Source organism: Lagopus muta, chromosome 7, assembly GCF_023343835.1.
Source record: "Lagopus muta isolate bLagMut1 chromosome 7, bLagMut1 primary, whole genome shotgun sequence".
NCBI classification, from domain to species: Eukaryota; Metazoa; Chordata; class Aves; order Galliformes; family Phasianidae; genus Lagopus; species Lagopus muta.
The window spans coordinates 31,753,567-31,775,338 of NC_064439.1; the positions used below are offsets into that span (position 1 = coordinate 31,753,567).

At 43.8% G+C, this 21,772-nt stretch overlaps 1 protein-coding gene across 1 annotated transcript in view; it reads left to right on the forward strand.

Annotated features, from left to right (window-relative positions):
- The first annotated feature begins 7,237 nt into the window (after positions 1 to 7,237).
- SNX10 (sorting nexin 10) overlaps positions 7,238 to 21,772 on the forward strand; it is a 30,336-nt gene continuing 15,801 nt past the window's right edge. The window contains 3 exon segments of the mRNA XM_048951446.1: positions 7,238 to 7,374; positions 7,376 to 7,422; positions 11,936 to 12,030. Of these exon segments, the coding sequence (XP_048807403.1) occupies positions 7,238 to 7,374; positions 7,376 to 7,422; positions 11,936 to 12,030 (279 nt within the window).

A 21,772-nucleotide genomic window follows, 5' to 3' on the forward strand; every position in this document is an offset into this window, starting at 1 on the left:
TCTTCAGGATGGTTCCAAGTGCCAATGCCCCTTCAGGAACCCAATTCCCCTTGTTGCGTGCTGATCTGTTTGCTTCCAGTAGATCAGCAGCCAGAGCTGATGTGAAGGACTGTGCCTTCAGTGAGGGGATGTTATGTTGACTTGAAGGGAAAGGAAGAGCCTGGGAAACAAAGCTAACAATTTGTGTTTAATATCTACTGCTTAAATATGGTTCACAGTTTGAATAAAGAGGCCTTGGTTCTCTTTATCCCATGGCAGACACAAGACCCATACTGAACACTGGAAATGTAACAAATATATAAAAAAACTCTTAGCAGAGAAAAGCTATTGTAACAATCTCTTATCCACCAATAACGCTTATGGGAAAGAACTGCTTCTAGAGCTGATCTCTGTGGGAGTCACAGTTGCCTTCCTACCACTGGTTTCATGACTGCTGTTCGGGTTGGTGGTGGTACAGTGGCCTGAGAGACACAAGTTGCTGTAGGCTTCCTTCAAGTGGTATCAAAGCTGCTTTACTGAACGCTTGGACAGGAGTCTGGAGCTGCTTGTTTCATCCAAGACAGCCGTGGGGCAGCAGCAGAGAGTGGAGGTGGATTCCTGCAGGCTGCCTGCTCCACTGTGGGGCTGAGTGCCAGGGGAATCCATTGGTCTGCTGCATGAGATCCTTAGGAGAACCCACAGCAAATGCTGGTAAACATAGATTTGGGAAAGCTTCTCAATGGTTAGAAATGGTGCCTCCATAAAATGCAGGTATTTCAAGCTGGTTAAAAGATTATGCCTCGATAAATCATCTCCAGGAAGGTTTTTGTGCTGAAGTTGCACTGGAAGCGGTTCCTTTCGCTGCAGTAGCACCAGTGACCGCTGGGCTGACTCATGGAGCTGAGCTGGTGATGAAGGCTGAGGATGCTGCAGAGCAGCTAAAGAAAATGGTGCAAAGAGCAGAGGGAGCTTTACCCATTCGGGCAGAATTACGATGCCATATTCTGGGAACATTATGCAGAAGAAGACATATGGAGTATTTCCTGTTTCTTTCCATTATTGTGATAAATACTGCAACACAGACTGTTGCAGACTCAGTTTCTCATCCCTCACTCTTTCAAATAATATATATGAATTGCTCTGTATGTAAGAGATGCTGTTGTTTTGAAAAAGAGACGATTTGATTTGATAGGCAGTGCATTGTAAAGGCAAAAATGAAGCTAAATGCAGTGCTAAAAGTCAGTTTTGTAGAGGACAATGTATGTGCATAAAGCCAGCAACTTGGGAGTAAATTTTGAAGACAGAAATGCACATTTAAAAGATACTTCATGGTAGAGGAGAACTGAACTCGAAGGACTCCTGCTCCTCCTTATGATCCCCTGCATTGCTCGCCATCTGAAACAGATGAGTTACAGCTGCTGCAGGCTGCCTGCTGCTGTGTCTGCTTTGAATAAGGAAAAAAGGGAACCAACTTCTTGTCTGCCCCTCATACCTCACCGCTCAGACAATACAGCAGGCTCTCATGCAACATTTGCATGCCTTCCTGGTTCCTGTACTGGGTGAGAGCTGGGCTTTGTATCTGTGCCATTGGTCTGAATAGAGGCTGATGTACCAAGGCCTGAGCTCTTTCTGACATGAAAGGCAGTGTGCTCTAAAGGGGCAGGGGAGAGCTACAGGTGTGGGAGTGCTGACGTGCTCCCTGGAGAGCAGTAATTCCAGCTGTGCCCCCAGTACTACACGACACACCCGTAGTCAGAATGTTAGTGTAGCAAAATGCTTCCGTTTAAGTCATACAATGTTTTTAGGGAAAAAAAATCTTTGCAAAAATACTTTTGTTTCCTTGCTTAAATGTGCCAACGAGATGAGAGAGAGCACCCCAGAATAATTTGGCTGAAATCAGGGCAAGTACATGGGAGGATCTCATGTCAGAAGCTGATCTAAGATGGGAGGCACTGCAATCCTCCTTACCTGTGTTACTATACCAACAAATCATAAGGCCATACCAATGAGCTTTGTAGCAATTTGGAAGTTCTTACCACTCTTTCTGCTGTAGAAGTTATGCTAATATCCACACTGGTGAGCATAAGGCAATTAAACAAACCAAAGGAATTATTTTGGAATGTGGAATCAGAAAGAAGTTAGCCACAAGCAGGACCTGAAGACTCCCTCAAACATCTGAAAGCATCTCTAATTCAGCACTATGTACTCCAGGCAAACCTGGGCCTGAGATTTTTGGCCATGCAACATATTGAATAAAGCCCCTGTGAAGCCACTAAGAGCAGACAGGGTGCTGATGCTCACCACAGGACCTGCTCATGCAGAAAACAGCTACAGCAGTGGATCTGTGTTGCTTCAGGTCCTTGGGGGACACTTCCTTGCAATAAGTATACAATAGCATGGGGTAGCCCAATACACAAGAAAATTCAAATATGCTAAAAGCAGCCAAAAGCATCCGTTGTGGACAGTAAGTTCATCTCTTGGGCTCTGCTGGGTTTCAAATCCCCCCATACTGGATCATTTCACAGGGACCAGTGTACACAGATTAGTGCAAAGCAGTGCAAAGTGTGCTACTCCTTCCCTGTAAATTTGCAAAACAAATAGCAGCAGGAGGAAACCAATACATGGGGCTCACTACTGAAAGACTGAACTAGGTCAGCTGAGATAGACCTAAAATAGAGTCCAGAAGGATTCTGATGGATCATCTCTGGGTGCCATGGCTCAGTAGATTTCATCCACTAGATGACTAGAGAATGATGACTAGAGAATAGTGGACTAGAGAATATTCTGCTGCAACGGGGTACAGAAATCCAGCTCTCCACACCTCCTGCCCCACCGTGGGCTCCTCCACAGCTGTATGTGGAGACCTGCTGTGTGGTGCCCATGGGCTGCAGGGGAACAGCCTGCTGCGGCATGAGCCTCTCCTGGGCTGCAGGGAACTTCTGCTCTGCACTCAGAACAGCTCCTGCCTTCCTTCTGCACTGATCTCGGTGCCTGCATGGCTGCTTCTCTCTCATTCCTCACCTTCTCTCCCAGCTGCTATTGATCAGCAGTTTTCCCTTTTCTTAAATCTTTTCTCTCTGAGGCCCACCAGCATCATTCATGGCTCAGCTCTGGCCACCAGCGGGCCCTTTTTGGAGAAGCTGGAGCTGCCTCTACTCTGACATTAGACAGTGCTGGGCTCTTCTCACAGAGGCCACCCCCACAGGCCCAACAACCAAAACCTTGTCAGGTAAGCCTCATACTGTACCATAACATACTGTACAATCACATACCGTTAGCATTTAGCTTACCTCTTTCTTTCTTACTAAACTAGACATTACAACACAGAATTGACATGAACCAATGCCAGAGAAATGCAACTTAGCTGACGCGTGTCAATCTGTTCATCTGCCAGATCATTAACACAGACCAGAGACCTGGTCCTTTGCTGCCAGAGTACCAATGGGAAATGTTCTTTCCTCTCTCCACCTGATTAGAATAAGTGCACACCCTCCAGCTGTTATGAAAAGTGCTTCCCTCCCCATTAACACTACCATTCTGCCAATAATGCCAGCCCCAGTAAATCCCAATCTTTCCCAACCTGCTTCTCCTCATTACATTGCTGCTGCTGCTTGTCACCTAACTTGTAACTCATTTTCTTCCCCTTGCTCCTCTTAAAATATCTACTGTCAACTCCACCCCTCCTGTCTGCATTCATCTCAGATAAAAAGTATCAAACCAAATGCCTCTCAAAAAAATTTGTCCCTCCTGGCTTCGACTCTGCTCCAGGCTCTCCCTGCTTCTTACTGCTCCTGGCTACCTTTTGCCTGCAGGCAACAAAAAGGTGTCTTAACAAATAATTGCATGGACACTATCAGGAAAGCCACTGCAGAAGTTGCCGCCCTAGGCCAGCCCCACCTGTCCCTCTGGCTCTGAAGAGTCCCAGAGGCTTCAGAAGAGTGGTGAAAATTGTGAGTCAATCTGCCAAATGAAACAGATGCTCATTTAGCAACACACAAATGCAATCTGCTTACTGCAGGTTTCTCTCCAGAACTGATAATGGCTGGTTAATTTTTTCATGGTTTTTCAGATTTGGAATAAATTGCACATGAAAAATTTCATGGGTTTCTTTGCATCAAAAGAAAAACTAATTTGACATATTAACTGAGAGTATTTGGACTGGGAATACTGCAAGTTTGTGCTTATTCCACCTGTTTGTCCCAGTGCATCAGGACAACGGTGGGGAGCAAAGAGTAGCCCACATCTGCAGACTATGTGCCATGGCACATCTTTGCACTAACTAAATGCCAGCTCGTGGTCAAGACTATTCAAATCAGAAGACAAAACTGCCATCCTTAGGCAGTCTGACCCAGATGCCTCCCACTCAAGGCTTACACTTGACCGTGGCTGGCTTGCAGGTACTGGAAGCACAGCCGTTTTCAGAGGACAAATCTTATTGAATCTAAGCTCTGTGGAGATACTGATATCTGCCTTGACTACAGAGGGCCAAGGGACCAGAAGTCCCTAGAGTAGGCAGGGAAAATAGGGCAGGCAGCAACGCAGCCTTGTGACTTGCATCTCAGTACAAAGAGCCAGAAGCAGGAGAGGAAACTGGGAAATAAAAAGATAACACTGTCACCATCTGAAATAATCCTAAGTATCAAGCAGAATCTGAAAGCTGTATATTCTACTATTCAAGCTCTAGATGCTGACTTTGTCAGTCTGGGGGATCTGTGCACATAAAGATTGTGACTCCATATTATTCTGTTAAATCTGGCCTAGAAAAGCAAAAGTAAACAGAACCCAAATAGCCCAGAAATAAAACAAGGAAACAGCAAGCACCTTGTAAGAAACAAAGTTAGAAGGGAGAAGGGAAAGCAGAGTCTGCATTCCTCTGCTGCTAAATAATACATAAAGGAGGAGTGCCCTTAAGAATGCTGTTGTTTGTTTCACTGTAGCTCTTTCTGATCTTTCTGATGGTTTTCAGTTTTTAATGGAGCATTTTGCTTTGCTGGACTTGAAAAGACGGCATACATTTCATTTAGTTTCCATTATTTGTTCTTCTCACATGATAGTTTTCTTCCTCCTCACACTAGAAACACAGAGGCCACATTTTAACCTGCCTTCATAACAGATATAATACAGAAAATGGGAATTATCGGGGGGGGGGGGGGGGGGGGGGGGGGGGGGGGGGGAACAAAATGAATGATCCTTTTTATGTTCCATGTAAATGCTAACACCTTTCTCTCTCCTCTCCCCCCCCCCCCCTCTGTCTGACCCAATTTTGCTTAAGCAGAATGTTTCTCCGAGGCAGGCACCTCTGAGACTGCAAACTTAGCAGATAGTACTGAACATGAGAGCACTGCGCTTGGAAAATCAAGTTTAAAGCTACTATACTTGTGGCATTAACATTTCTGGTGTACTGATAAATTGCTTGTTCTTTCTCTTCACCAGAACTTCTCCCTTAGCTGTGCTCACACAAAAGAACAAAGCAATTCCTGCACAACTGTATATCTCAGGACATCTATCCAGCCTGCCTAAAAGAGTAGCATACTCTTCTGAACGTTTTTGCATATGTTAAATCCCTTCCTGCTATACATAGCCAGTAAGGGGATACAAATTATTAGCAGGATGCCAGCAAATGTGTTCATTCCATGCTTTATTGCAAACAACCTTGCCAAATCCAGGATGATTCCCACAAGAGAACATAGTCCCAGGACATTTTTGAAGAGTTCCTTTCTTTTTCTCACTCTTAATTCTTGCACCTCTCACAAAACCAAAGCACCAAGCACTTTTTAAAACCGCAACCTGTAACACAACTGCTGCCATCATTTATTTGTGGTTCCTCGAAGTAATGCCTAAGAAACCCACGCCAGAGTTTGAACAGAAGACCCACCCTTCACACTGTCCACTTCAGCAGGTTTGTATTACCAGTCTGGCACCACCCCTGGCTGGAGAGCAGCTTCTTATTGCATTTCAGGCAGAACATTTCTTCTGCACATCCTGGGAATGCTCCGCAAAGAGCAGAAAGGAAGACCTCAGATAACATCAGCAGCAAACCTCCACAGTTCCCACCAGCACTACAGCTGCACCCTGAGAAACTTGGAAAAACCTTGGTAGAAATGCACTTCTGGGCTTCATGTCGTGACACGATGCCACCAGTGTGACAAAATGGACAAAAGCAGCACAAGAACTTCACTGCAGATACACAGGTACGCAAATTCTCTATTTAAACTCTGAACTGGCAACAGAACTAATTCATCACCTTCCCCTGTTTACAACAGTTTTACAAGGCTTGTCTCCCTCTTCTATCCCTTTCCTCAGAGTATTTGTTTTCTCTTTCTAGACTATGGTGTTTTTCCTATTTGTCTTCCTTTCTTCCCATAGTTTTCCTAGGATGCTGTATTAGGGTTCTGTGATCACCATATGTATGCTATGCTGCTCACTGCAAACCACTGACTCAGCAAGTCCTGATGGTTTCCAACCTCCTTTCTTTCCTGGAAGATACACACCTGCACACCACAGCCTTGTGGAAAAAATCATGTAGATTAGCGGCCACATGTCTCACACATGTGCAGAGATAACTATGAGAGATTTATAGATCTGACTGATAATCATTTTTGTTACACTAGAGTATAAAAAGCTCTGCTTTCTGGAAAGTAGGTGATACCAAGCAGCCCTGAAGAAATCTGTTTAATTGCAAGTTAGTCCATGCAAACTTACACATTCATGTATTGCTCCTGGAATCCTCCGTACTTTGTTATTATGGATGCGTTGTGTTCTTATTGATCTCTACACCTTTCTGTATGGGTTTGTTCTTATGGCTATCTGGCTGAAGTCGTTGGGTATTCTGCTTTATGACAAATTAAGAGTAATTATTTTTCTTTAGCAAGATTTTTTATTCCAGGACTTTGCTACGTATTTTCAACTCCGATGAGAAAGTTCAGACCCCACATAAGATGGAAAGGCCAAGGTAAGGCTCTGGGCTTTTCAGCACGCAGGAAGGAGGTAAAAATACATTCAATCGATTCTTCCTTTCTGGAAGGCAGGGGAGTTGCTCAGATTCTGTAACGGTACACGGGTGAGTGTGTTGCAGCCCTTCAGACACACAAACCGGTGCCATTTCTTGTAACACAGAATTATCGCCTTTCTTTCCTCTAATTAGCGTACATTGCCTTAGGCTGACAAGCGCGGGGCTCCTCCCTCACAGCCCGCAGGGCTCAGCGCTGCCCCGTCCCGCCCCGAGGGATCTCGAGGAGGAGAACCGCGGCGCCAGGTGATGGCGGCGGGCAAGCGCGGGGCAGCTCGGCCCCGCCCGAGGCCGCTGACGTGCGCTCCGCCTCCCGGCTTAAGGGGCGGCGGCGGCGCCTCTGTGGAGCTGTGCGCGGCGCTGGTTGATCGGCGGGCTGCTCGTGGGGCTGCTCAGGCCGTGTTGGTGTCACCGCGGGCGGCTTGGCCAAGACGGTAGGGTCGGGGCTGCAGCTCCCGTGGGTCGCCTCCTCACGGCTGCGCGGGGTGGGATCGTCCCTGTGGGGTCCGTGGCTTTGGGATCCGTGGGGCTGCTGCCCGCGCTGGGTTGTCTTCAGCCCGTGTTGCAGGGCTACGTTAGCGGCTCGTTTCGGTGCTGGCAGTAAGGAACGTTGGTTTACGTAATTAATGTCCTTGTTTTGAACCAACCCGTTTATTGCCCGCTCCCTTCGGCGCTATCGGCGTTATACTGACGCTCAAAAACTCTGCGCGCCCGTACCTAGCGTAAATATAACGTATATAATGGCGTGTGGCGTGTTGATCTGTATTAACGTGCTGTGCCTTCCTGTTAGTCGGGGTCTGCCTTCGTTTGTGTCAGCGTGTTACAGCGCTGAAAACCCGAGCGCTGTGGAGCACGTGGGGAAGGAAGGCCGGGCCGCGGGGCTCGGGCCGGGCGCTGGGATGGGCGGCTGCCTGCTCCGCTCGGTTCTGCGCGGGTTGCCTGGTTGTGCTGTGTGCGCACGGAGGAGACGCGTGGTCCACATCCTCGCAGCCCCTCCGAGTGCGTGGCAATGCCGGGTAAACATTGCCCGATTCCTTCGGCAGTGGTCAGAAGGTAAAAGCGGGCTGGAGTGCTGTGTGAGCCCGCCAAGGGCTGGCTCTGGTCCATCCAGGTACTTTAGGGTTTCCACCCAGCCCGTGGCCGCATCACCGCCGCCCATGCGGCTGGCCCTAACGTTGCACAGACTCGCTTACTAACGGTACAAGTGAAACAGCGGCTTGAGTTCGTGTTTCCCAGTCCTCTTCTGAGGTTGTCAGGCACTGGGTGGAGCAAAGAGGACGTTCTTCCTATGAGTGCTGGGGGAATTGAAACTAAAAGTGATGTCGGGACAAGCTTGAGTGTCACAAGCTAAGCATGCCTCCCTGTAGCAAAATGGAAATGCTACTGTCATCTTGGTAAGAAAAGGCAAAAATAACTCAGCCTATGATATTATGGAAGTTTGTAATGACTGACTTGAAATCTTGAAGTCTGTTGTTCACTGTGCGTATGTTATGTTCAATCTAAGCAGGCTTTATCCTCAGTTAATTTCAATTTGAAGAACTTCTATCTGTGCACTGTACTCACATTAACGTACTTTTAAGGGCTTGTAGTCAGTGTGAGCTTTATGACTGTTGTCATTCTAAATTTTGTGTGTGTATGTATGTATATTTAAAGGAGATATATGTTCTATAAATGCTAAGTACTAACACCATAGTATTTCCAGTGCTATAGTGTAATTAATTAGGAGTGAGCAGCACCTAGAAGCCTTATTCAGTTGCCTTGTGGTGTAAAAGCTGTGCAAACACAGGCAGAAAGGCGGTTGTGGGTCCCAAGGAATTTGTGAAATAAACAGAAAGCAAGAGACTTTAAGTACAGACAAAAATATTTGTTTAATAAAGCACCTCTGAGTGCTCATACAAGTGGAAAGCCCATTATAAATTACATTGATGTTGTAGTTCTTATTTCCTTTATGTCTCTCTGTAGCTTAGCTGCTGTTAATGTGAGCTGCTGGATTTAAGGATTAATGCTTCTACACCACTGAAAAGCAGCAATTGCCAGCTAGTAGATTCTCCTTCCTAAAGTGAGCTGTTTTGTGACTACCAGCTGCAGTAGTTTTTATATAGTAATTGGTTTCAATGATGTATTTTTTCTTTTTTTTTTTCTTTTTTTTTTTAATTTTAAGAAAAAAAAAATAAAAGCTTTTGCTGCAGTCAGTCAGGAATAGCCCTCTGGAAGGCTGCTGCAGTACTACTACAGTGTTCCATGAAATATTACCTGGGTCCCATCTTGACAATCAGTTTTCTGTTTTTTTCCTTTGTTCCTTTCTGGATGGTTGTGTGCCTGTAGCACTGCATGGCTTCCAGCATAGAAACAATGTTAGGTCTGATGCCAGTGGTGCTTTGCTCTGCTCTGCTGTGGGTTCCGAGTGCCCTGGGATTTCCCATTCAGGTCAGGCCGAGTAATTCTCACGCACAGGAGATGGAGCATGACATCAAGACGTCAGGTGAGAAGTATGGCATGATGCGTCTTCTGTCAGTGCCTGTCATCATCTAGCAGGGACCAGTAGCATTCTGTAAGGTGGTAGCACTGAACAGGTGAGGACTGGAACGCCATAAGGGCAAGGTTTGTGCTCCTAGAAATTCTTACAGAGCTCATGCTGCTCCAGCACGTGACACTCTTAGAAAATAGCTTTTCCTGCTTGGAGAGGGTCATGGCAGGTGTTGTTCTGAAGTTTCCCACATCCTGTTCCTAGTTGAGCAACCCCAGTTATGCCAGATAGGCTTGTTTCACCACTTGTTCTGCTCTGCCTCTGATCCTGTGTAATAAAATATAATTGTCAAGAGCACTGTTATAAAAAGTAGGGTCGTTGTGACAGTAGAGTGGAATCAGGCTTGCAGACCCTTTGAGCAAAAATTCATTAAAGAGTTTTCCTAATAGCCATCATTTCAAGCAACTGAAACCTTCTTTGCTTTGATCATATAGCTTTGTAATTTATTCATATGAAGGGAGATGCTTCTCTGTTGGATTGTGTGGTATTTTGTTGTGTTTTTTTTTTTTAAGTAAATCCTGAAAAAGACAATGAGTGTTTACTTGGCAGTGTAGACTGTTTGAGGAGGCTTTCTGTGCCTTGTTTGGGTGAGCAGGTAGGCAGGGTAGGACAGGTGCATCAGTGTATCATGGCTTTGCAATGTATCACATGGGTCTTACTTCCGTGCATCTGGCATGTAGTGTGCATCAGCTTTTGGTTTCTGTAAACAGAGAGATATAGGAGATCTGGTTAACTTAGGATATCGTGATTATTTTTTCTTTTCTTAGAGATTTTGCATCTTCTTATTGTCTGAAAAAGATAACTCGGCAACTTGTGTTCATCTGGTACTGAAAATACAAGAGGAAAGAACAGCTGCATTCTTTAGGAATTTCCTGACTGTTTGGCAGAGTAACTCTAGAGATAGAGAAGCAAGTCATGCTGTGTTTGCTTCTTCATTTGAAGAAAAAAAAAAAAAAGAAAAAAGTTAAAGCAAACTATATGCACTAGTGCACAGTATTTTGCACTGGATTTCTGTATTGGTGGCATTACTTGCTACATCTAGGCAATATTTAAGTATATAAATGCTTTTAATGAGCTTTTTCCTAGCTTAGGGGAAGAAAAGTGATTTCTTTATTTATCTATATGGTTATGAAACTTTCATGATTTGCTTGTATGTAGGAATGAAGAAGGAAAAATGAAAAGCTTACTTCAGTAGTGGCTGCATGAGTGGCCACTCCTCTTGCAGAGAGCAGCCCATCATCATGCTCTGCTTCTCAGCAAAAGCTCTGGCTTGCACACAGCCTTGATCAGCCACAATTTGGGCTCTTGCAGCCCAGTCCTGTGGGAAAGGAAGAGCAAAAGGAGAGGCTGCAAAGAGACCGCAGAGCCGAAATGCCTTGGAGCAGTCCAAGTCCAGAGATCAACTCTGTGATGAGGCACTGCAGATGGAGCAGGATCCCTCGGGCAATCCTTTCATACTGTGTGCAATGCCTGGTGAGCATCCGCAAAGATGCTGAGCACTCATGTCTAGTTATCTGTATCCTACTTGTCCAAATTTCGGCAGGATGGGGGATCATTGGGAGACTTGAGAGAAATGTACCAAGGAAGTTTAGATTGGATCTTAGGAGAAATCTTTCCACAAAGATGTTGCTCAAGAGGCTGCCCAGGGAAGTGGTGGAGTTGCCATCTCTGGAAGTATTTAAGAGGTGTGTGGTTATGGCTCTCAGGGACATGGTTTAGTCTTAGCTTTGGTAGTGTTAAGTGGTTGGACTTGGTGATCTTGAAGGTCTTTTCCAGCCTAAATGATTCTATGATAATCCAAGTAAGCCAACACAAATGGTCTTGGCAGATACCTTAAATGCCTGAAGACTTTGCTGGGTGCATTTCCCATGTAGCATGTGCTAGAGAAGTAGGTAGCCCGTGCTCTGTCTTCCGTCCTGGCTCCGTACTCACCTGCAATACACACTTCTTCAGTGACTAGGGGATGGTTGTCTAGATGATCCTACCTTCTTGTTTATTTTCTTCTGTTCTACTAACAGCTGCCTTTAAGCAGGTTTTGTCTTGGGACTGGTATTGTGCAGGTGTTGCTGTCAGTGTATGCTCACCGTCTCACTGGCACTTCAGCATGAGTCATTTCCAAGCATCTCCTGGTACCTGACAGAAGAGGTGCATTTGTTGATAGAACTGAACTTGTAAAAACCTGTACTCAGAATGACCTCATATGTCTGCCCAGGAGGATGCACCTGCTCCATCATATTCATGGCAGCAGTGTTTATGACAGGCACAATGGCTTGCCACAGAGAGCCTTGGCAGGGTGCACACTGATGCATTTAATTTATTTGGAAATAAACCAGTGATGATTTTGTTACAGATCTTCTCTCCAGTGACTTGTTTTGTGGCTTCAGAAAATTACTACTTCCTCTCCCTTCCTTTCCTGCCAGAGAGCTCTCTAGGAGGGCATGCTCACCTGGAGGTGTTCTACACTTCAATGCAGAGCAGGTGATTCACACTGCAGCAAAGCGTCTGTTTTATTGCGGTGAGTAGTGAACCCTGACCTTCCTGTGCAGTGCTGCCAACACGTTAGGCTCTGCAGATTCGAGTTCCTGCTCCTCCTTTGCCTCAGGATGCTACCTGTTAGCTTACTTTGCCATGTTTGTACACCACAACCACGGGATTATAACTCTGGGCCTTCTAATAGCCTCATCATTTTAATTGCATAATGGGAATGTGTGTTTTTTTGATTAGTCATGACTCTGGTACCTGTTTGAGTTCTTCAGCTATCTTCCCTGAAGGGAAGGCTTTGTTTTCCCAAGAGCTGTGTGCTGCTTCCCAGAAGAAATGAAATTCTACTAATGAGGCATTAAAAGGCAAGGTTGTAAGTTGTGTGGTTGGGAGTGTTTACAGGGAGAAGGGAAACAGCTAAGAAATACATTGCCATGAGCATTGAGCGCAGTAGAGAATCTTGATAGCGCTGCCTGTGACAAGCTGGGCATTCATATATGTATTTAAATAGTTGCATCAGAGCATGGTGTCATTGAGGTTACATTTGCTTTGAGAACAGCTACATGTATGCTTGTGGCGTGGAGGAACACAACTCCAAAATACTCTCATATGTCTTTAGATGTGAACTGATGATGAGCCCACCATTTAATGACTATGACATGAGCTGGTCTGCTCCCCAAGAACTTATGGCTGTCTTATATTCATTATGTTAGATAGGTTGTTGTGAAGATTGGTCTCTGTGTAACTGTGGAATTGACTCAGGAGGGCTGTTGGGGAGACAGGAAAGCAAATCTGTGATAAGACAAAGAAGCCCTTTGACTCCCATCTGCAGACAAAGGTGGGGTCTGCTAGGAAGGACAGCAGCCAGGAGCCTTACGTGGTTGCTCTGCCTCCCAGACATTGAAGCTGGCTTGGGGCAGCGAGACTGAAAAATCAGAGAGGATTTCTACCCAAAATACTCCTTCAGGGGATTTATGAAGGTCTGTTTTATGCAAAACCACTAGGACTGAGCTGTCCTAGGCTCTGATCCTCAGAGAGGAAACCTTCTGACTGCTATTTCACTAGTGATCGCAGGCAGATGTGAGAGGAAGATCTGTTAGGCCTGCTTGCCAGGAAGAGAGTATCTATTCCCTGTGGTTAGCCCCAGGTTAAATCTTACAGTAGGGGTGGAAGAGTCTTGCCTACATAAGGTCTTTAAGTGAGCTTTTCACAGCTCATTGTTGATGCTTCAAAAATTCTGTTTTTCTTTTGCAACAGACTAGCCTGTTCAACAACCAAGATGCCCAGTTGAATACACTGCCAATACATTCTTAAATGTTTAACTTAACTGTTAGAAAATCAAGTACGATAAACTAGTGTAATATATGAGCACAACTACACATGAAACAGCACTAGGATTTTGCAGTAATGATAGGCCATCTGATGATTTCTTTAGCAGAAGAGAGCATTGGTGAGTTTCCACTGTATTAGAGGATGGACAGACGTGGGGCATCCAGCTGGTCAACTTAAGACCTAAGAATCACAGCAGTTTGAACAGAGCTGATCAAAATGCTTGGTGAGTTTGCAGTGTTGACTGAATACATGTATCTTCTCGCTGCTCTGAGATGCAGGTACAGTCACTGTTCAGGACTGATTTATCTCAGGATGCAATTACCAAACTGATTTTTATTTCTGACTCTGTGCCCTGTCCTTACCAGCTATCTCACTGGATGCACACAATTAGGCTGGCAGTTCTAATTTTGTGGTTATGGCCAGGACTGTCACTTTTCTCTCAATTTCATTCAGAGGATAAGGCCAAGCATCACACTTCCTTGCTGTGATTGGGTCACGCTTCACAAAAATAACTGTCTTAGTAGAATACGGAAATCCCCAACAGGAAGGAGGCCAAGATAAAACATGCACCACTGCAACAGCAATTCAAGCAGCAGAGAGCCTGAGAGCAGAGAAAAATCATGTGATAAATTAAAGGCATCTGAAATGAGCACAAATGAGAAACTTCTGGCATGTGAGATCCAAAATGTTACAAGGAATGAGTCAGGAAAAAAAACAGGTTAGATGATGTCAGCATTTGCATTTATGAGATTGAAAAAGAAATGTTGAAGTAAATCTGCATTGTGTTTGCTGGCTTCTGTTACACTTACTCAGCGGCAAAATATAGCTTCCATCAATCCTTCTTTCCTGTGCTAAATAAAATTTGTTATTACCAAATAGATAGAGATACGTGGGGGAAGATGGTATCATTAGGGTGGTTTAATTTGTTTTGATGAAATAAAATTTTCAGTTCATGTAAGAAATGTTAAGTTGTGGAAGAAATAAAAGGATATATTGTCTGAACAGGGACCCTTTTCAGATACAGCATGTAAGATCTTACAAGACCAGATTGGAGTCTGTATATCTTAACACCTATTCACAAACCCTTTCTTTTTGCTTTATAATTGAGCTTGCGTGTGAGTCATTCTGCCAGGCAGCAATATGGTGTCAAGTTTATGCAGTTCAAAGCGGCTGTAGCGTTACTGAAATTGGAGATCTGTGACCTGTACTTCACACTGTAATTCATGCAATGTTTTTTGGAGTGTGGTAGGAAATTGGTGATTTGATTAACTATTTGATTTTTTTTATGTTCCTCTGAAATGAATGAAAGGGTCTTTAACCAAAGACCAAATCCATTCTCTTGATGAAACAGGTCTTAATAGCCAGCAAGACTGCAGCAAAACAGAATGGCTGGGCTGGTAGGGGGAAAATAGCAGAGTAGTATTTGCAGGGTTATCTTCTGCCTGGTGGCCATAAAAGAAACATTTTGCAACCAAGTGGAGTGAAATCTTGTAGGAAAAGAGTAGTTAGCTGAGCATCTTGACAGTGACAGCTGGGTCAGAAATTCAAGTGGTGACTCTTGGTAGCATGTGTCTAATGTTGTGCTAGGTGGGATGGCCTGTGAATTCTGTTGGGGATTGGGAAAGCTCCTTTTCTTCTAAAAGCACTTGAAGACAATGTCTTTTGTTTACTGCTCAGCACTGAAGTACTTTTACTGCTTGTGGGATGCAAAGCCAGTGATATAAGGTGGGAAGTAAGAGGGGTTTGCTTGAGGAGTGCTTTATTTTTGTTGACATCACTGTGTAGTCCACAGCACTGTGGGCAGTGCAGAGTTAACTTAAAAACACTGATGGTTTTCACTTCTAATGAGTAGATCCTCATGATTATTTGCTGGAGGAAGGTGAAGCAGACAACCAGCAGGGTTTATGAAAGGAGGCTGGACATACTGCAGCCTGAACCACTAAAAGTTACTCACCCTTCTGTTTGTATGTACTTTGTACAAAGGGGAGCCCATGACTCCTCTCCTGAGTGCAGTCATATCAACCCCAAGCATTAAACTGGACAAGGCTATCTAGAAGGCATCTGCTTACTCTGGGTTAGCCTGGAGTGACTGGGTGGTCACCAGCTTTTGAGTAAGATGCAGAGGAGCTAAAACTGAAGCAGGGCAGATGCTGGTTGTGGGCTAATCTGTTCTAACACATAAAAGCTGAAAAGAGTCAATCTGCTGGTGCTGAAAACTAAAGATAGCTCCTTCTGTGGGCACTGTTGTGTTTGCACTTAGTGTAACACTCCTGTGTTACCAGGTGTGCCAAGACTGCTGAGTTCAGCCCACAAATAGATTGCCTGGCCCTTAGGATGGTTTTGCAGTGGGGTGTGAACAGTCTAGTTTGGCCTAGAGCAGATGACTAGGCTGGGATTTTCAGCTGACAGGACTTGTGATTCTTAAATGGTGTTTATGTGAGAGGAGCCCACTGCTTTTCCTGTAATGGATGTACTTCTGAGGTAGGTTGTTGATTCCTGTCAACAAAAGCAGCAGCTCTGTCAAAATGAGGGCTGTGTACCCAAATCCTGTAAGCAGCAGACTGCGTTACAATGTGGTGGGTGTGGCAATGCAAAATGTCTTATTTTATATGTATTATCTGTATTAATGTGTGCTACCCTTATATGCTTTCTGAATATTTTCTTCAAAACTGGGGAATAAGATGCAGAAATTAGGCTTTTTCTTGCAGTCTGGTGTTCCACTGCAAGTCACCTCTTCACTGTTGGGCTATGTCCAGCTACTACAGTACCTGTCTGTTGGGTATGGCTGTTGTTACGGCTATTCTGAAGACCGCAGGCAGTTTTATTACATAAATGAGGTAACATTGCTTTCTGCTGCTCCTTATCCTTTCATTGGAAACAGCTGTAGCAAACTTCCCTTCATGCTTTGGAGTGGGTTTACTCCATAGTTTGGTCCCTTCATTCTTAGAGTTGACATGCCTTTTGGGAACGTGCATGGTTGGATGCCTGCAGGCATAGGGAACTGCATGTAGGGATGCAGCTCAACTATCTGCTGGCTGTTGATTAAAATTCTTTGGGTGTTCTCTGCAAGTGTTAATGTAAGCAAGGCCTAGAATGCAGGAAAGACCTTGATGTATTTAGATATTCGTGATCTCTCTTTTTAACACATTGAAGCCTTGGAAGAAAGTTTTGTGTTGTACTATGATGGGGACAACCTTGAAAGGGCAGCTGAGGAGTTTGCTTGTGATTGTGTATGACTTGTGATGGTGACCAAGGTCACAAACACAAATCATAAACTGCTTATTTAAACCTGGTGGGGGGGGAGGGAGGGGGTAGACACTTAGTCATATTTTCACAGTTAACTGAAGGTGGGTGAATGGATAGTTCTTGGACTGAAGATCCACATCTATGGCTTGAGGGGAAATGTTGGCTACATGGAGTTATCAACCAATTGCAGAGCAGACAGGCATGCTGCCTGTGCCATGGGCTGGTGGTGGAATCCCAGTGCAGCTGAGCACAGCTACTATGAAGCAGCCAGAAGGGCTGTGCTCGGGTCCCCAGCCCAAACAGAAGCCTGAGGCTGGGAGCAAGTGGCTCTTTCTTGAAATAAAATATGACTTAGTCGTACTTCAGTATTATCCCTCAGAAAAACACCAAAGTGCTTGCTTTGTTGTGTTTGTGTGGTGTGTTTTGTGTGTTGGTTCTGGCTTTTTTTTTTTTTTTTTTTTTTACCACAGGAAGCATGGCAAGTTGTCTGACGTATCTCCTGGTGCTTGGGTGGTGGTGTTGGCAGTTGTAAACCTGCTCTGGAGGTTTCCTTGGTTACGCAATGTAGAGCTGTCAGAACTGCATACTGAAAGGAGCAGGTGTTGTATTAACTGTGTGAAACTAAAGAGTAATAATAAATACATAAGAAGCAAGATAAAAACTAGCTTTGGCCATAGCAAGAAAGTGTTTTTATCAGATCTGGTGTTTCCCACTGACTTTTTTTTTTTTTCCTTCTGAGTACTTGTTCATTTCTCTGCCAGTGGAAAGTTTTTGAGTACAGAAGGCCTTCTGTTATCATCTGCAGGCAGCTTCTCTCCATCAGTGGGGTAGGGTTTTTTGTTTTTTTTTTTTTTGCAGGTGTCTTAAGCACACAGTTGAACTGCTCTGCTTTTCCACCTTCTGCTTATGCTTCAGGACATCCTTTAACATTGGTCTTGCTGCACGGCTAAGTCCTTTATTCAGTGTGTTTTCAACTGTCTGTAGGGCTTTTTTGGACTTGCTGAAGTTGGTGGAAAATGCAGCATTGGTGAGCGTTGAGATTGATTGCAGTGTTACTACTATGTTGATAGCCTGCTTGCCGATAGCACATGTAATGGGAAATGCATTTTACTGTTCCCATTTGTGAACTTTAAACTGCTGTGAGGTTTTATATTTGTTTCCTGAAGTGAGAACCAGTGATATTAAATTAACTGAGGATAATGTTTGTAGTGCTGCAACTTAGAACGTTTCTTCTTTCGGTTCAACCCATGCCATTCTGTGTCTTGGTTAGTAATTACATTCAAGGTTGCTGAAAAGAACATCCCCATGTGTGCATACAAGTATCAGAGCACTCTACTTCCAGTAATTCCATTTTCCTATGGCCATTGTATTTATGTAGGCAGTATATGCACACCAGCCAGAAATAAATCTGCCTCGTTCTTCCTGTGTGTATGTCCACACGGGGCAAGCTGACTGTTTTGTGCAGCAGCAGAGGTTGTTAAGATTTTATCAGGATTTCCAGTGAATGAGAGGATTTAAACTATGAGTTAATGACAGGATTTTTGGATTTGGCCTAAGTATATGCTTCCCCACACGGAAATCCTAAATCCATAAATGTTGTCAAACTTAGCCTGAGTTTTATCCAACATGCAGAATCTGAAAGGTTTGTCAGCATTTCTCTCTGTCGCAGAGAGAAGTTTAGAGAGGCTTTTGGATTCTGCCAACTTCATGTATTCTTTGCAGGGCCACCCAGGTAACACTGGTGTCTCCCAGACCATGCTGTAGTTACAGTGCTGCCTCTGCTTTATTTTTTTTCAAAGGATAAGCAGGGGTGTCCACTGCAGGTGCTGTTGGGAGCTTGGTGTAGATCAGGGGTGCTAGGATGAGCGCTGGGACACAGGGTGATTGCCAGGAGTATTGCAAGTATCCCCAGATAGGGACTACACCAGTGTTTCTGTCACTGCTAAGCAGAGAATCTGCACATCATGAATTGAAAAGGCATAGGAATGGGATCTTTTAATAAATAAATCCTTAGTTATGGTGCAAACATGTTTTCTTCCATGGTACAGAATGGCGCGTGGCTCTTCCTGCTGTTTACTAATGTCCAGGAAAAGTAATAATGACCTTTGAAATAAAGATGAAATGGTAAGCTGACGTCTTTTTGGTGTTTTTTTTATAGGTCAATTTAGATTTTAATACAAGACATTGAAGATGACGCCAAAACATGAAAAACAAGTAAGTGACTTAAGCTTTAATAAAAATGACTCTATTTTAGGTGATTGTGAACTGTATTTCATTAAGATTTATAGTTTGTCATCTGATATCCATCAGATTAAGTAAAATAACTGGTCGTGGCAATTTTTTTAACGTTTTTCACTATAGTGAATAATTCCAAGGAAGCATATCTGTTTCTTCCATATAGCAGACTAAACCTGAAGTCAGAATGACCTTTATCTTTGGAGTACATCCAGTTAGAAACACTCATGCATGGGGGATTAGGCTGAGCTGTGTTAAAGGGGTACAAAGCATAGTAATAAATAAAATAAAACAGACAATTTAATGGCTACTGATGCAATCTCAGTTACCATTAATAATCTGCAACCTAAACTTTGTTCGTTTTAGAATACTGGAACAGAAATGAAACTGATTTGTTGCCTCAACTGAGAAATGTAATTCCCTGCCTCCAGTCTTCTCCACTTGTGTAGGTTTTGGCTGATGTTAGCCAAGGGAAGGCAGTCTGATGGGGTATTTAAACATCATCTGATCCTTCTCTGAAATTGCACAAAATGCAGCATCACATAATTTTTTTTTTGCTTGTCTGATGGTGATTTCTGGGTCTTTGTGACTTCTGTGCAGTTACCTCATTTTTAGGATCTGGATTAAATGAAATTAAGATGGATCTCTGTATTACATGGTGAATTGTGATTCCTGCTTTGCAGGCCCGGTAAATTTAGTTGAGCAGTGCCAACAGATTAAGTGGGATTAATGATATGTAACTAATTAAAGCCCACCAAATGATCACCCACTTTGCCACCACTTCTTCTGTAATTATATTTTAAATTCTTCAGAAGTGGGTAAAAGCTAAAGATACAAACAAGGTTTCATTGACTTAAGTCTAAGTACTGAAATAGTAGACCTCAAAGACCACTCAAATTCAGGAGAGACCAAAGTCTTTCATTTGTGACAGTATCCCTGTCTGCTGTTGCTCGTAGGCTGGTACTAATGGACAGCTGTAGGTAGAAGATTTCTGAAAGCAACAGGTTTTTTTTTTTTTTTTTTTTTGAAAATGATATTTTTCTGTTCAAGCCATGCAGTTTCAAACGATTTCATTGAAATAATATATTAAAATGAGCTTACTGAAGCATTCAAGGATATAAGTTGACTTGCAATTAAAAAATGTGTGGATGAGTCTTTGGAGGCAAATGAATTTTAGTGCTAGTGGTGGCAGTGGTAACGAGGAGATGGCTGGACTAGATGATCTTATAGGTTGTTTCCAACCTTGTGATCCTATGATTCTATGAATTTTCTGATGAAATTAAATCACTGCTAGTTCTGTAGTAATGCTGTGGGCCAGGAGCATCTCCAAGCCACTGGACAAACAGGTTGATGAAGAGCAAACCCCGCAAGCAGTTTTGAGGAAGAATTCCTTTGAAATGCTCAGCTGCTGATGCTTCTGCTGTGCTTCATGTAATCAGGAACCTCAGGGATGCTGTGCTTTTTCCTTTCTCCAGCGCTGTTGAGTAGGCTCCAGAACTGGTTTGTTTTTAACAAGGTAGTAATAAAATGCTCCTGTCTAACCAGTGAGCAATAAGAATTGTCTGCTTCAAGCTAAGATGTCTTCTGCACTGGAGGTTAGAGTGAAATGCAGAAGTGTGAGAAGCTCTGGCCTCAGCAGGCACATACAGAAAAGGGAACATGAATTCCATAGCGGTGCTGGTCTCATACATAATGGAGTTAGATTTTAAGAAACAAGCTGAAGCCCTGGCTCTGCTTCTGCTATGATTGAATCAGCAGGGAGTCCTTGTTTTTTGTGGTTTGTTACAGCCCAAACCAAACTTAGTTATGCAGTAGCTATAGCAGTCTATCTGCTGATTACTGATTTAGCAGAGAATCTCAGTATGATCTAATTATTGCAATAGGAAGCCCACATACTTTGCTGGAATCAGGTAATGAAGAGCTTAAACTGACATGCGCCAGGGTTAGCACACTGTAGGAAGAGTTGAAGGCTGCCAGCAGCCAGTATTTTGCAGGAGCAGCACCTTCTGGGGAGTTGGTTTTTTTTTTTTTTTTTTTTTTTTCTTTTTACCACTGCTACCATCAGTGAAATGGGGAGAATAGAGAATTTGCACTTCTGATATTTTGTCTGTCATATGGGCAATGTGATGCATTTATGTCCTAAATAGCAGAAATAATGTCACTTTTCATAGAAGGACTAGTGTCTTCCTGTCTCCTTAGATTATCTGAGTGCTATTAAATCCCACACTTTGCTGTCAACTCTCAACCACTTACCCCTTAGGCAGAAGCTTCATATACTTGTGTTAGTAGCTCTCCTCCAGTGTCTGAGCCTTCTTCAGGAAAAGGATTTAATGAGCACCAGCAAATCTGCATGTGTGCATCTGGACAGTGCTGAGTAACTCGTTCCTTAGCTTGTGTGCCTGCTCAGGGCTAATGGATTTTTCCTACCTCTCTCACCTGCACGGCAATTCTGGACAAACAGTGTTGTAACAAACCTCCTGTTTGACCTGATGTAACGTTCTGGGGGTGGGGGAGAGGAAAAATAAAAGAGGTGCATCTTCTCTTTCTTTCTCTTTATCCATAGTGAGTGTGGCTTAAGACATTTACGTGGTCCAGGAATGATGTGTTTTATTCTTCATGCTTGAATTGCTAAGCTGCAGAATATTCTGGAGTGATGCACTGCCTTTCATTCAGTATTCATTGCATCAGGGAGAAGGGAAGGAGACGACTGCGTAAGTGGCTCAGACACTAGGATGGGAGAGAAGAGCTTGGATTTCAGATGTCTATCCAGTCAGTCAGCAGATATTTTTTTTTTTTTTTTAAGGAAGTAATGATTTGAATGAGACTTCAACTCTGTCCTGATCAGTGTGAGCCACAGATACCTGCATGTTCTCTTCAGCACAGTACCAATAAACTCACAATTTCAACAGTTTTTACTATCCAGCCTCCATAGAGAAAAGATTGCAGCACTCTCAGTGTGAAAT